At 41.5% G+C, this 14,116-nt stretch overlaps 1 protein-coding gene across 1 annotated transcript in view; it reads right to left on the bottom strand.

Annotated features, from left to right (window-relative positions):
- The window catches only part of cmtm4 (CKLF-like MARVEL transmembrane domain containing 4), a 34,930-nt gene that overhangs the window by 10,822 nt on the left and 9,992 nt on the right, over positions 1-14,116 (bottom strand). Inside the window, exon 2 of the mRNA XM_015952729.3 lies at positions 6,864-7,040. Within this exon, the coding sequence (XP_015808215.1) occupies positions 6,864-7,040 (177 nt within the window). The remainder of the gene's footprint in view (positions 1-6,863; positions 7,041-14,116) is intronic.

Genomic DNA, 14,116 nt, shown 5'->3' on the forward strand with positions numbered 1-14,116 from the left:
TATAAAACATTTTATATTACAGCTGGCCAGGGAGTGTGTGTGTGTGTTTTCTGTAGTACTTGTTAGCTCCATGTCACCGTGCTCGCGTTGGAAATATTCACCAAAGTGTAACTATGGAAACCCCAAAGGCAGCAGCAGCAGAGCTCTGATTATGAAATCTATTCTCCTGACAGAAGGAAGCCACACGAGACCAGAGAGTCTCATTTAGGAATAAAATAACGGCTTTCAAATCAAAGCTGGAGGAAACCTGAGCTTGTTTTATGTCTGTTGGCTGCTTAGGTGGTCGACATCAGCTGTCCAAAACCAAGGACGACCTTACTGGGTTCCACATCTGTTCAAAGTAAATAAAACATCTGGACTAATGATAAAATAACATGGTGTTAATCAGAAATTTAACTCTCACCTGTGTGTGTATTTAATGGATTAAACATTGGGTCATGAGAAAGATTTGCTAAATAAACATCTAAATGTGTAAACAATGGTCATTTAAACATTATAATAAAATATTTCTGGGTTAAAAGAGATTGGTAGTTTCAGTTCACACACTAAATATAAATGTGTGGTGTTAAAATGAAACATTTGACATTTTCAATCAGAATAATCTATTTTTGGTCAATGTGCACAATATAGCTTAAGTGAATGTTTACATGGTTTATCAGTGACGATTAAAAAAACTTTAGAATTTTTATTCTACAATTATAGTAACACTATGTAGTTATTTAAACATCAAGCTCTTTACCTGCTTTACAGCTGGTATGCTAGCAGTTAGCTTTTTCAGTTCATCGATTGTCAATAAAAAGCACAAAAGGAAGAAAGAAAAGAAGGCTGCTTTTTCTGTTGGTATCATGGCGGAGCCTGGCAGTAAAAGTCAGAGAGTAATATCTTTGGAGGCGAAGCTAATAGCTAAAACCAGACAGAACATCGACACGGCCTACGCTAGTCTGAGGGAGCTAAAGGAAGCTACAAAATCACAGACAGATGGTGACCTGGCTTTGTTGCTACTGGACTTGTAAGTAATAATATTTGTTGTCCATCAGTGTGGGTTTTATTTGAGTAATAGTTGGCTCATGTTAGCTTTTTGTTATCTCTGGCTACAGCTGGGTTGTTTATGGCAGTTGTAATTCCACTTTCAACCAGTAGGGTGTAGGAGCAGCAAGGTGCTCTGTATTACTTTAAAATCATCATCAATCAATGTAGAATCTTTTTCTCTAAACTGAGGTCCCTCAGGAAGCTGCCTACAATAAATCAGATGGTTCTAGTTAAAGCCACACAAAAACACACTTTTAAATAATTGAAGTATCCTTGCTGTAACTCCCCTCACTTTTAATTACCAAGTAACTGTAATCAGTGGGACTCTGATCAACGTCACCATAAATGGTGAATTGGAGCAAAATGTTGATACAAGTAAAATTAAATAAATCTGTTCTTTTAAGATCGTCATACAAATGAATCCATAGAGAACTTCTGTAGGTTTCAGTAGAGTAGGCAGAAAGGTTGTTTAATACTCTGAAATGTGCACTAATAGTGAAATTCCCAGGGGCCCATGTGAGCAGAGCAGCTTTGAACTATGTAGACACCCACAGCATGAGGCTGAGCCAACGCCAAGCATCATGGGCTTAATGGCTGCTACAGGAGGAGAGCAGAAGTCGCGGAACACAGAAAGTAAAGTCTTTATCTGCATCAAAGGCAAGCTACACCAGAACCTGTCTGATATTTGTTTTTGCAAAAAAGTTAAGATCTGAATAACAAATGAAATTTTCAAGAAAGTGAACAAACCTGATCATCAAAATCAATTAACTCCCCAAGACCACAGATGGAGAGACAATGAATGAAAAGTCTTATTTAATACCAGATGGTCAAAGGACTCTGCTTAATATTCCTAAGTCAGCACACTTCAATTGACTCTGGCCTCTCTAAGACTGTAAAAAGTTGTATTTGGTGTCGTGCTGCCAAGAGCAGAAGCCAGAGCCTAAGTTCTCCTCGTGTTTGAGGTGGAACTCTGCACAGAGAAAACCATGGAGGAATCTGATATCTGCGGTTGGGTTTGGACATCCTCCGCTTTGCTACGATACGCACAGTAAGCTGTGTGGCCTCTGGAAAAATTGTTGGGAGACAGCTTGCCCCCCCCCCCCCCCCCCCACACACACACACACACACGTTGGTGTGTAGGCAAACGCAGGAAGCCTGCCAGTATCTGCTGGAGAACACCAACCGGCTCATTTGCTTACAGCTGACAAAGCAAGTCTTTAAAAACTGTACGCTTTCCCATCAGCTCATATAGCTCGGCTTCTGCAACATTCAGGAATCTTTACAGCTCTAAAGTTTTAAAAAAAGTTGAAAATAAAGGTTAACAACATATATGCTTACATACATGCATTTTAGCCCCTAAACAACAGAATCAGAAAGAACCGTACTTCCCATTGGTGCAGAAATGCAAACTTAAAACATTCCGATCTGATCACAAGGTGTTGGATCCGAGCCATAATCAATGCACTTTTCATCGATCGGTATCAAATAGGTGCAGCAACACTGATCCCTACTGACCTACGCTCTGTGGGTTTACGTCAGTCACGCTTTCATCAGGGGCAGGTGGTGGGCTCAAAGAGACCGGCAACCAATGAACATGTAAATTTATGTTTTCTCTGTTTAATTAAAGATAAAATTGTTCTGCTAAAACGTGAATAATAAGTCAGACGAATTATAAAATAACATGAGCTGAAGAAAACTAAAGCAAAAGGACAAGAAAGTTATGGAACATCGGACACTGGAAACATGGTTTCATCTACTAAGAAGATGTAATTTAGACAGAAGTCATGTTCCTCAGGGCTTCAGCAGAATAAAATAAAATACATTTGTTGTTAGCTAAATTTAAAGGTGTGGAGCACTGAAAAACCATTCTACACTCACAATTGTTTTGCTCGAAATTTCACGAGGCCACCAACTTCCCCCTGAGGCCATTTGTCATTCCTTTTCTAAAGATAAAAACTTGGTTGCAGAGGTTTTGCTAAATGGTTCAAGACTTACAGTGATAGTTGATGTTTTTTTCCTCCAGTGGGATTGTATGGAGTGGTTATGAGCAGGCAGTATATCCCCTGATAGCTTTGTAATCATAGTTTAAAAGGTGTGGAACAGTGAAAACCTATTTTTTAATGATTATTCCTGATTATTAGTCACTTTGAGTTCTTCATGCAGGCTGAACATGAAAATAGTCTCCTACACCCATGTCCTGCATTAGCTTCTGATAGAAAGTAGATGGTGAAAGTCTAGGATTTGAAAAGCCGACAGATCTATGTCACACTGTCAAGGATGGAAACAACAGATAAATATATTGTTAAGTCAGGCAAGCCAGACTTAACAATATATTATTTAGTCAGGCATCGCTCCATTGACGGCTCTTGGTCATGGGGCGGGTTCTACCGTTGGCTTTCAAATGATCTCTGCATGCTACTGGACAATGAACAACGTGACATACAACTGATGTCGGTAAACGAGGCGGTCCGCTGTGAAGGCGGCAAAAATACATCCTTTTTCTAAAAAAAAAAAACTTAAATACATCTAGCTGCTTCAGATTCTAATAAAGCCCAAGTCCAAATAGTCCAAAATTGATGTAAAAGCCTTTTCAAACGAGCTGTCGCCATTTTGTTTATGTTTATTTATTTAGCAGACGCTTTTATCCAAAGCGACTTACAATTTATAACCTATAGGGCATGTTGTGATCTGTGGGGGAAACCGGAGTACCCGAAGGAAACCCACGCATGCATGGGGAGAACACGCAACTCCATGCAGAAAGGCCGCAGCCGAGTTTCGAACCTGCGACCTATGTGCTGCGAGGCAACAGTGCTAACCACTGCGCCACCATGCAGCCCACTTTGTTGCATCATCCCACCCACCAGACGAATAGAGGGCCCTGATTGGCCCACAAAGTGGATAAAGCACTGTGATTGGTTCACAAAGCTGATAGACCGCTATGATTGGCCCATCATAATGGACCAATCACAGCTTTCAATGTGTTTGAAACCCTCCTAGAGAGTTGTGATTGGCCAGGTCTGGTTCACTTGGCTAGCAGATAGTCTGTGCTAGTAGAAGCTAATAATTAGCATTAGCAACTTCACCATACAGTTATTTGTAAAAATACAAAACATAAAAGTTGCAGTGCAAGCGGAGTCAGTGGTAGAGTTGTGTTGCTGTTAGCCGAGATGTTCAAATATCAGTAAACAAGTCTCCAAAACCTGTTGTCTGAACCTACTTTCGCTTCTGATGTGGGAATTTTCTAGTTCCAAAAGGGGGTCTTTACATTAAGTATACAAAAAATATGTATAAAACTACAGCCTAGACTAGAGGCTCTTTTATGCAATGTCAGGAATGCAGAGCTGTCAAGAGCAAAGGTGGCAGGAACGGCCAATCACACATTAGCAAGTATCAGCAGAGCTAATAGATGAGCTTATGGACAGTTCTAATGGGAAGCACGCTTCAACACAAGCAGTTGCTTTCTGCTTGGTCCTAGTGCTCAACCAGTTCCGTGCCCATCACTTATATATCTTATTTTTTGACGGTGCAATGGCGGTGTTGTTGGCGACTTTAAATGAAGCAAGGTCCTGACCAATCACAAGATTTGCGGCCTCCGTCACTTTCAACAGATAGTTGAAAATTAGGGCATGTCTCAGTCAGCCTCTGCAAGGCCGTTGGAGAGCCCTTGTGCTAACGCCCGATGCATAATGGCATTGCCTGTCCCTGCACCCACGCAGACAGATGAGTATAAATTACGCTTTATAAGAAATTCATTCCTACTAGAGACCACTGCAAATGTATTGATCAAATGTTCCACACCTTTAAACTGTAAGAATCAAACTTAAGGAGGAGATCTAGGTACTTTATGTAAACTGTCGGGTTGTTATGACTAATAAAAGCCAGAGGAGTAGCCTCGTTGCAGGTTTTGATGAGAGCAGCTGGATTCTGCGTTAAAGAAGCTACAGTCAGGTCCATAAATATTGGGACATCGACACAATGCTAACATTTTTGGCACTATACACCACCACAATGGATATCACATGAAACGAACAAGATGTGCTTTAACTGCAGACTGTCAGCTTTTATTTGAGGGTATTTACATCCAAATCAGGTGAACGGTGTAGGAATTACAACAGTTTGCTTATGTGCCTCCCACTTGTTAAAGGACCAAAAGTAATGGGACAGAATAAGAACCATAAATCAAACTTATATATTTCAATACTTGGTTGCAAATCCTTTGCAGTCAATTACAGCCTGAAGTCTGGAACACGTAGACATCACCAGACGTTGGGTTTCATCCCTGGTGATGCTCTGCCAGGCCTCTACAGCAACAGTCTTCAGTTCCTGCTTGTTCCTGGGGCATTTTCCCTTCAGTTTTGTCTTCAGCAAGTGAAATGCATGCTCAGTCGGATTCAGGTCAGGTGACTGACTTGGCCATTGCAAAACAGTCCACTTCTATCCCTTCAAAAACTCTCTGGTTGCTTTTGCAGTATGCTTTGGGTCATTGTCCATCTGCACTGTGAAGCGCCATCCAATGAGTTCTGAGGCATTTGGCTGAATATGAGCAGATAATATTGCCAGAAACACTTCAGAATGCATCGTGCTGCTTTTGTCAGCAGTCACATCATCAATAAATACAAGAGAACCAGTTCCACTGGCAGCCATACATGCCCACGCCATGACACTTCCAGCACCATGCTTCACTGATGAGGTGGTATGCTTAGGATCATGAGCAGTTCCTCTCCGTCTCCATACTCTTCTCTTCCCATCACTCTGGTACAAGCTGATCTTGGTCTCATCCATCCATAGGATGTTGTTCCAGAACTGTGAAGGCTTTTTTAGATGTTGTTTGGCAAACTCTAATCTGGCCTTCCTGTTTTTGGGGCTCACCAGTGGTTTACATCTTGTGATGAACCCTCTGTATTCACACTGGTGGAGTCTTCTCTTGATTGTTGACTTTGACACTGATACACCTACCTCCTGGAGAGCGTTCTTGATGATCTGGCCAACTGTTGTGAAGGGTGTTTTCTTCACCAGGGAAAGGATTCTTTCGGTCATCCACCACAGTTGTTTTCCGTGGTCTTCCGGGTCTTTTGGTGTTGCTGAGCTCACCGGTGTGTTCCTTCTTTTTGAGAATGTTCCAAACTGTTGTTTTGGCCACGCCTAATGTTTATGCTATCTCTCTGATAGGTTTCTTTTGTTTTTTCAGCCTAATGATGGCTTGCTTCACTGATAGTGACAGCTCTTTGGATCTCATCTTGACAGTTGACAGCAACAGATTCCAAATGCAAATAGCACACTTGAAATGAACTCTGGACCTTTGATCTGCTCATTGTAATTGGGATAATGAGGGAATAACACACACCTGGCCATGGAACTGCTGAGAAGCCAATTGTCCCATTACTTTTGGTCCCTTAACAAGTGGGAGGCACATAAGCAAACTATTGTAATTCCTACACCAAACTGTTGTAATTCTTACACCGTTCACCTGATTTAGATGTAAATACCCTCAAATAAAAGCTGACAGTCTGCAGTTAAAGCACATCTTGTTTGTTTCATTTGATATCCATTGTGGTTTTGTATAGAACCAAAAATGTTAGCATTGTGTCAGTGTCCCATTATTTATGGACTTGACTGTATACTTATCGTTTCTGCTGCTGCAGAACTGTCATGTTAAAATCAGAAGCACAAATTTTAAGTAAACTAAACTGTTTTTGTGCTGCATCGAATACTGAAAGAGGAAACCCTGGGTGTTCCTGCTCATCCATGTCCATGAGGGGTATATACCTATAAAGGGACCAGTGTTACATAATAATACCCAGCTCTCAGCAGCGGATATCCCTCCCTGTACGTACCGTGAGGCTCCAGTTGACTTGAGGAACCTTGATATGAAGGTTCAGACTGAAGAGCAGCAGCAAGACTCCCGTCACCACGAAGGCACTGCAGCTGACAAACTCAAAGAAGTAGACGCCTTCACAGAGAGAACACGACATGATTGTTTCTATGCAGATGAAACCGATGAGCGAAAAAATCTGGAGCGAGAAGAAAAACAAGGAGACAGTTAGGTATGAAAAGCGGGACATGTAGAATGGTGTTTGCCTAAAACAGAAACAATAATATAAAAGTAGGTCACTGAGCGCAATTTGCATTCATTATACAGCAGTAGAGCTCATTATCTAAAACAATGTTCATCAAATTATTCCTCTTCTAAACTGTGATTAAATAAAAAAAATCTGAGGAATGACAGCAGTGCATTTCTAACAAAAAATAAGATTCTTCAAAAGAGGCCATATCATGGAAAATCCACTGTTAGGAGTGCGTTACCTAATTATATGGTTATTTCCTCATTAACAATACCCCCAAACCCGTTTTTGGCTGCATTCATGTATTTTATTGTCTCAAAAGCAAATTTTGAGTTTTACTTTGAAAAGCCTGCAGAAGCCTTGATGGAAACTATCCATCCATCCTCTGGACCCGCATGTCCATGTAGGGTCGTGGGGGGTGGGGGTGGTGCCTATCTCAAGCGGTCAATGGGCAATCAGGTGGGGTACACCCTGGACAGAGTGCCAGTCCATCGCAGGGCAACACACACACACAAAGGACAATTTAGACAGACCAATCAACCTAACAGTCATGTTTTTGGACTGTGGGAGGAAGCCTGAGTACCCGGAGAGAACCCACGCATGCACAGGGAGAACATGCAAACTCCATGCAGAAAGATCTCAGGCTGGGAAGTGAACCCAGGACCTTCTTGCTACAAGGCAACAGCTCTAACCACTGCGCCACTGTGCAGCCCCTGATGGAAGCTAATAAAGCCTAATTTATACTTCTTCATCTGCGTCAGGACAGAGACACGCAACGCCATTATCCGTCCTTGCGGGCCTGCTGGAGAGCCCTCGCAAGTACGAACGCAGTCAAGCTCTCTTATATCCGTCTGACTAGATGAAGAACGCATGCTTGCGATTGGTCAGGATGACGCTGTTGTCAACAGCGCCGCCATTGCACTCTCAAAAACAAAGAGAGCCGAGGATATCTAGTGGCAGACACGGAGCAGCTTGAAGAATCCCTCGCGGAAAAACTCTACAAATATGAACGTTTTATTCACCTGTGACTGGAGGAGTGAAAAGATGTGCAGCAAGAAGTATAAGTTAGGATTTAGGATTTCAGTGGGTCATCAGATCCTACCCTTCCCCCTGAAGAGCTAGTCTCACATCTGTGACCCGCCTCCCTTAGACGTAGGTCACTAACGCCCACTTTCTCCTAGTTGCGGGAATAAAGCAGTTGATGCAGCAGCTGAAAATGTGACCTTCATGTCGTCATGCTTTAAACCTCCACCAGTACCAGAGAGGATATTCTGACAAATTATTACTGCATTGGGAACAAAACACTGCCGTAAAAACCGTGCATCCTGTCAACAAAGATGCACGTAATGGCCAACACAGGGTATGTGGGTTAGGCGACTACTGACTTGTAACAGACTTGGTCTGGTTGAAGGAACTGACTGACATGCTGTCATGCACTGGTTTGAGTCGCGGCAGTAACCTTTTGTCTTCTTTTTTTTAACTACACTTGTGAGTATTATGTTTTCAACCCTTTATTAGTAAAATGTTTAAATATCAGGACTAATCGTTTTTCTTTTTTTTACTTTCTTTGTTTATTTAGCCAGTGTGAGTCCATGTGAGGCGAACAGAGCAAACCAACTAAAATGCTGCTTAAAAGAACCGTTTCATTTTTGGGTATCAATTCAGGCTGACGAAAATAACTCATACTCAAAAGTGCCAACGGTAATATTTGACCAAATATTGAGTCTACCTTTGCTCTCAAAGGTTTAAAATAGCATGATCTGGATCCTTTAAGTTGATCAGTTTTTGTTGATGACTGAGTGTTCAAACATTTATCCGTCTGTGAGCACGCTGACATCCCAAACGTTCCAGGCTATAAAGCGATTAGACAGGAAGGCCAATAGCTGGTCTCCTGAGAGCCGCTGCTGGCAGCCAGTGATGACGTTCGACTTTCACAAAGAAACCAAACTATGAGAGGAATTTAGCTTTTTTTGGTCTTCCTTTGCCATCCACATGAAAAACAAAAAAATAAATAACCCACAGAAGTTTCAGCCTTACTCTGGCATAAAAAAAACCCAACCCAAAACTAAATAAGAAGAACGTCACTTTTACACGTCTTCTGAGGTTTCCTAAAAATTGTGCCTAATAGAAGAAAACTAGTTGCACAGAAATGTGAAAAAAGAAAATGTGGGATTTAAGACAGCTCATGTGGGAACGAATGAGACAGTAAAGATCTTTTGTTCACGTTTCCCACATTTTCCCTGAAAACAGCAAACTTCAACAAGAAAAAAAGCACATAATTTTATAGTTCCAGCTGAGCTCACAAAACACGTTAGAATTATCATTTTCGCTAACGTTTTGTCATTTAGGTGCAACTTTCAATCATGATTGAACAATATTAAATCTGAAGTGATTGTTCAACTGTTGGTTGTTATGATAGAAGGTTTTAGTTAAATATTTCATATAAGAGACAAACACAGTGGAGAAGTAAAACGATGTTTATAGGATTTACAGAAAAGTGTGCAATAATTGTTGAAACAAAAGTGGGCAGGTGCATACATTTGGGCAAAAAGAAGAAATTAATGAAATATTTTTGCAGAAATAACGGTCTCCAAAGCCTTCCCAAATCTTCCATTGAGAGCCTGGATTCTGGTTGAAGGTTTTTTGGACCAGGCTGCGCAGTGGTGCAGTGGTTAGAGCTGTTGCCTTGCAGCAAGAAGGTCCTGGGTTCGCTTCCCGGCCTGGGATCTTTCTGCATGGAGTTAGCATGTTCTCCCTGTGCATGCGTGGGTTCTCTCCGGGTACTCCGGCTTCCTCCCACAGTCCAAAAACATGACTGTTAGGTTAATTGGTCTGTCTAAATTGTCCTTAGGTGTGTGTGTGTTGCCCTGCGATGGACTGGCTCTCTGTCCAAGGTGTACCCGCCTGATTGCCCGTTGACTGCTGGAGATAGGCACCAGCCCCCCCCCCGCGACCCTACATGGACAAAGCGAGTTCAGAAAAGGGATGGATGGTTTTTTGGACCATTTTTCTTTACTAAACATCTCTAATTCATTCAGGTTTGATGGCTTCTGAGCATGGACAGCTCTCTTTTACTCACACCACCGATTTTCAATAATATTCAGGTCTTTATGACCCACGTTCTATAACTTTTGCTTTGGGCAAAGTCAGAAAACTAATTCACAAAATTTAAGACGTTACTTAATTTAAAGATAATAAAATGTTTTGCACTTTTAATGCTGCACTTTGAGGTGCACCCTTGTTTCCTACCTGAGCTTGGTTCTCCACTCAGATTAATAATTCCTCTTTTTATGTTACTGAGAATATACACTCACCGGCCACTTTATTGGGTACACCTTGCTAGTAGTAGGTAGGTAGGTAGGTAGGTAGGTAGGTAAACACATTGCTTCCACAGCAACACCTATGCAGCAGGTGGCAGGTGAGATCTCTCCTGTATAATCTTGTAAGTGGTGATTTTCAGTCAACCTTCAATTCTTTGCAACCCGTTTATCATCGTGCATGAACATAATCTATTTCCTGCATCCCCTGTATGCAGGCACATTCTAACCTGTAGGACTTAACACACTGTTAGCTGCCTTTAAAGGCATATTGGACTCTGATCCCCTTCTTAAGCACCATCTGCTGTGATACAGTGTTCATGGAGGAGGAAGGAAGCCTCACTGTGGATTTGCGTTACACTATTTGCGGTCCCTCTTTGGGACCTCGTAGAAAAAGAACTTACCCAATAAGTTGAATTCAGCAGGAGCCCCACTTTCATTTAGGAGACTAAAAATGAACTGAATATGGATTAAATTTCCTCCCTGAGGGTAAAGTAAGAGTGTGTTTTTGCCCTCACACACAACAGGATTCATGTTCCTCACATGCATGAATGCACACGATTATTGTTGCCTTTATGAATTATTTTAAGTAAAGTTTAAACCACATGGGAGTGAAACACATGGTGTCTCTTTCAGAGGAGGAAGTGTGTGCTGACATTAGAAAGCATCTGGTATCTTCATTTCACAACATCCACGATAAAAAGGCCTCACTGAATTATTTCATGGCTTTAGTTGGAATAATACTTGAAACAATTGTAGCTATGGTCTGAAACTGAATTTGTGTATGAACTCTTACTTATTAAGGCAGAAGGTCTGCAGGGAAACAAGGAGATTAATGGAGCGTTGTGAGGCCCTGAGAGGTTTCAAATTCTTGTCAGCGCAGACGGACAAGAGGCAAATATCAGCGTGGCGGCCCAGTCACAGCGCAGGAACAAAGGCAAACCTGTCGCTGTGACAAACGCGCCTTAGTCAGATTACACCCAGCAGCGAGGTGCTTCTGATCAGAGCGGGGGTCAGCAGCAACCCACCACGCCACACGAAAGTAAAACGTAAAAAGCACACAGGTTCATTTTATGGTGGTCCTCGGTTTTATCCAACTATTAACACGTACTTCCTTTAACATCCGTTTATCATAGAACCTTGGAATGTTTTCCCTTTTTGACATTTTAGTTAGATAAGTTATGTTTTACAAGGTCAATGCTAAGGTCCTGCTTGTCTAGACCAATCCACTTTTCTGTCTACACAAATATATGGAAATCAGTAGTTTGCAAACGACAGCGGGCGACCTGTGCAGCTAAATGCCATGTCTAGTCTTCAAAGCACTGCCGTGGTAAACTCTTTCCTTTTAGTGTTGCAGTGATGTCAGCGACATGATAATCTCCATCAAATGCTGCAACTCTGTCAATCTTACTGATACTGAGACCTGGTTATGTGTGACAGTAGCTGAGAGTCAACCCGGCAATAGCAGATCTCGTGACACTGCATCATATAATATGCATTAGGTTATTTAAAAAAGGTAATTACGACAGATATACCCTTATTTCATTTATCAACATGGGATCCCCTAGGAGGACTACTCACTGGTCTACGTGACTATAGAATGAAAATAAAGCTGTTATGATGATTTTCAAAGAGTGTCGATGTCAACCTTTATAAAAACAACACGTGCGGTGGGGGGTGGGGGTTTTATAACAATTTCTTATAACACTACCTTAAAACAAATTACAAGTAAATGAGTTGTTCTTCATGTTTTAAAGAGCAAGTATACCCCTTCCCTAATCTTAACCCACTCCCACTCCCTGTTGGAAAAATGCAACAAATGCTGTTGCCTGGCAGACAGAGAGGGCGGAACCAATGACAAATACACACACAAGCTCACAACGGCATTGTGACATCATATTGTACCAGTTGACGTCATATATCATATCTTAGCCAATAACGATGGTAGATTTAAATTCAAATGCCGTGCAGTTTTTACCTGAAGAGGGCGCAACACTAACAGTTTTAGGCAGAAAATTAAAATTTTAACTAAGATGCATTAAAGTACAAAATTATTGACTGCATGTGTCTACAGCATGATTAGACACTCATTTTTATAGCTTTTCAGTAAAAAAAAAAAGTTGATTTGGGGATGATTTGCTCTTTAAAGAGGGTTATTTGCAGTGGTCTCTAATAGGAATGGATGCCTTGTTTGTCATACTCTGTGAAAAAAAGCTTGAGTGTGCCTGTTTCAGCACGGAGAATTTAGCCCGAGGAGAAAGTAGCTTCAGAGGGCAGGATTTAGAGTCTTATTTTCTGATATTTGGACATCTCAACTCTGATTGGCTCACAGCAACGCAACACACTGACCCAGTTTGTTTTGCTACATGGATGTTTTATCTCCACAAATAACACAAGCCTGAAGGAATTCTGCTGTGTGGTAGAGTTGCTAATGCTAATGGCTAGATTTTACCAGCCAATACATTCTCTGCTGTTTCCTGGATGCTAAACCAACAACAGACCTGGCAACCTTGTCAACATTTTTTGAGTACCACTAGTGCGGCGTTTTTCCATGGACTTTTGCAACTCCATTGCTTTTCAAACTGTAATCTCCCCATTCACTGGATGGAAAATTGTACACACACACACACACACACACACACACACACACACACACACACACACACACACACACACACACACACACACTTTACCTTACCAGAACAGCAGCGAGTGGCGGACCGGAGGGGGAAAGGAGCAGCGGGCAGGACGAAGCAGGGAGGAGGAGGGCAGGGGTGTTTCGCTATAGGTTAGGCAGGATAGTTTTTCTCTTCTTTTCTACGATGATTGACTTAAACTTTGGCTTAAACTTCTTCATCACGCCGCTAAGTCGTGTCGTCAGACATGAGTACCACACGTGCATATTTGCCATAGAACTCAATTCACGTATCCGCAGCTTTTTGCGTAGTTTAGAGGAGTGAGTCGTACCAGCGTAAATAGATGCCAAATTGCGTACTGGCTACGCAAAATGCGTACAGGTTGGCAGGTCTGCAACAACAGCCTTCCCCGTCGTGAGTCAAGATGGCTGGGTCCACGAATAATAAGTGACAGTGTGACGTAGATCTGTCAGGCTTTCCTAATCCTACAGTTTCACCATCTATTTTCTGTCAGAAGCTAATGCAGGAGATAGGTGTAGGAGACCATTTTCATGTTCGGCCTGCATGAAAAACTCAAGAGTGACCAATCATTTTCGAAAATAAGTAAAAAAATTGTCTCTCAGTGAAAAATCTTTGAATAAAAGTAGGGATGCAAGAAAATATCAATACATTGAAATAGTGCGATATACACTGAAATATTGCAATATTTTATGCTATTATACTGAATGGATACTTAAAAGCAGTATATCGATTATTATTGAGAATTTACATGAAAATATTTACTGTATTCCTTTTGTGTTGTCGCGCAATTCAAACTCCAACTACTAGGTCTCAGTGGTTTTTACCGCTTTCATTCTTACATAACATTTTGGGATAACTCTCTTGGCCTGAGCCTGGTTTTTAGCATCACAACATACCGTATCGCCTCCCCTGTATTGTGATCTGAACTGTCGAGCCAGATTCTTGTCAACAAACACCCATAATAATAATAATGTTGTAACTGCAGTTGTTTAAAAACGTATCAAGGATTGTTATGTCGTGTTGTAAAAAGCAAAAGCATGTTTAGTGCCTC

Source organism: Nothobranchius furzeri, chromosome 9 (genome assembly GCF_043380555.1).
Source record: "Nothobranchius furzeri strain GRZ-AD chromosome 9, NfurGRZ-RIMD1, whole genome shotgun sequence".
NCBI classification, from domain to species: Eukaryota; Metazoa; Chordata; class Actinopteri; order Cyprinodontiformes; family Nothobranchiidae; genus Nothobranchius; species Nothobranchius furzeri.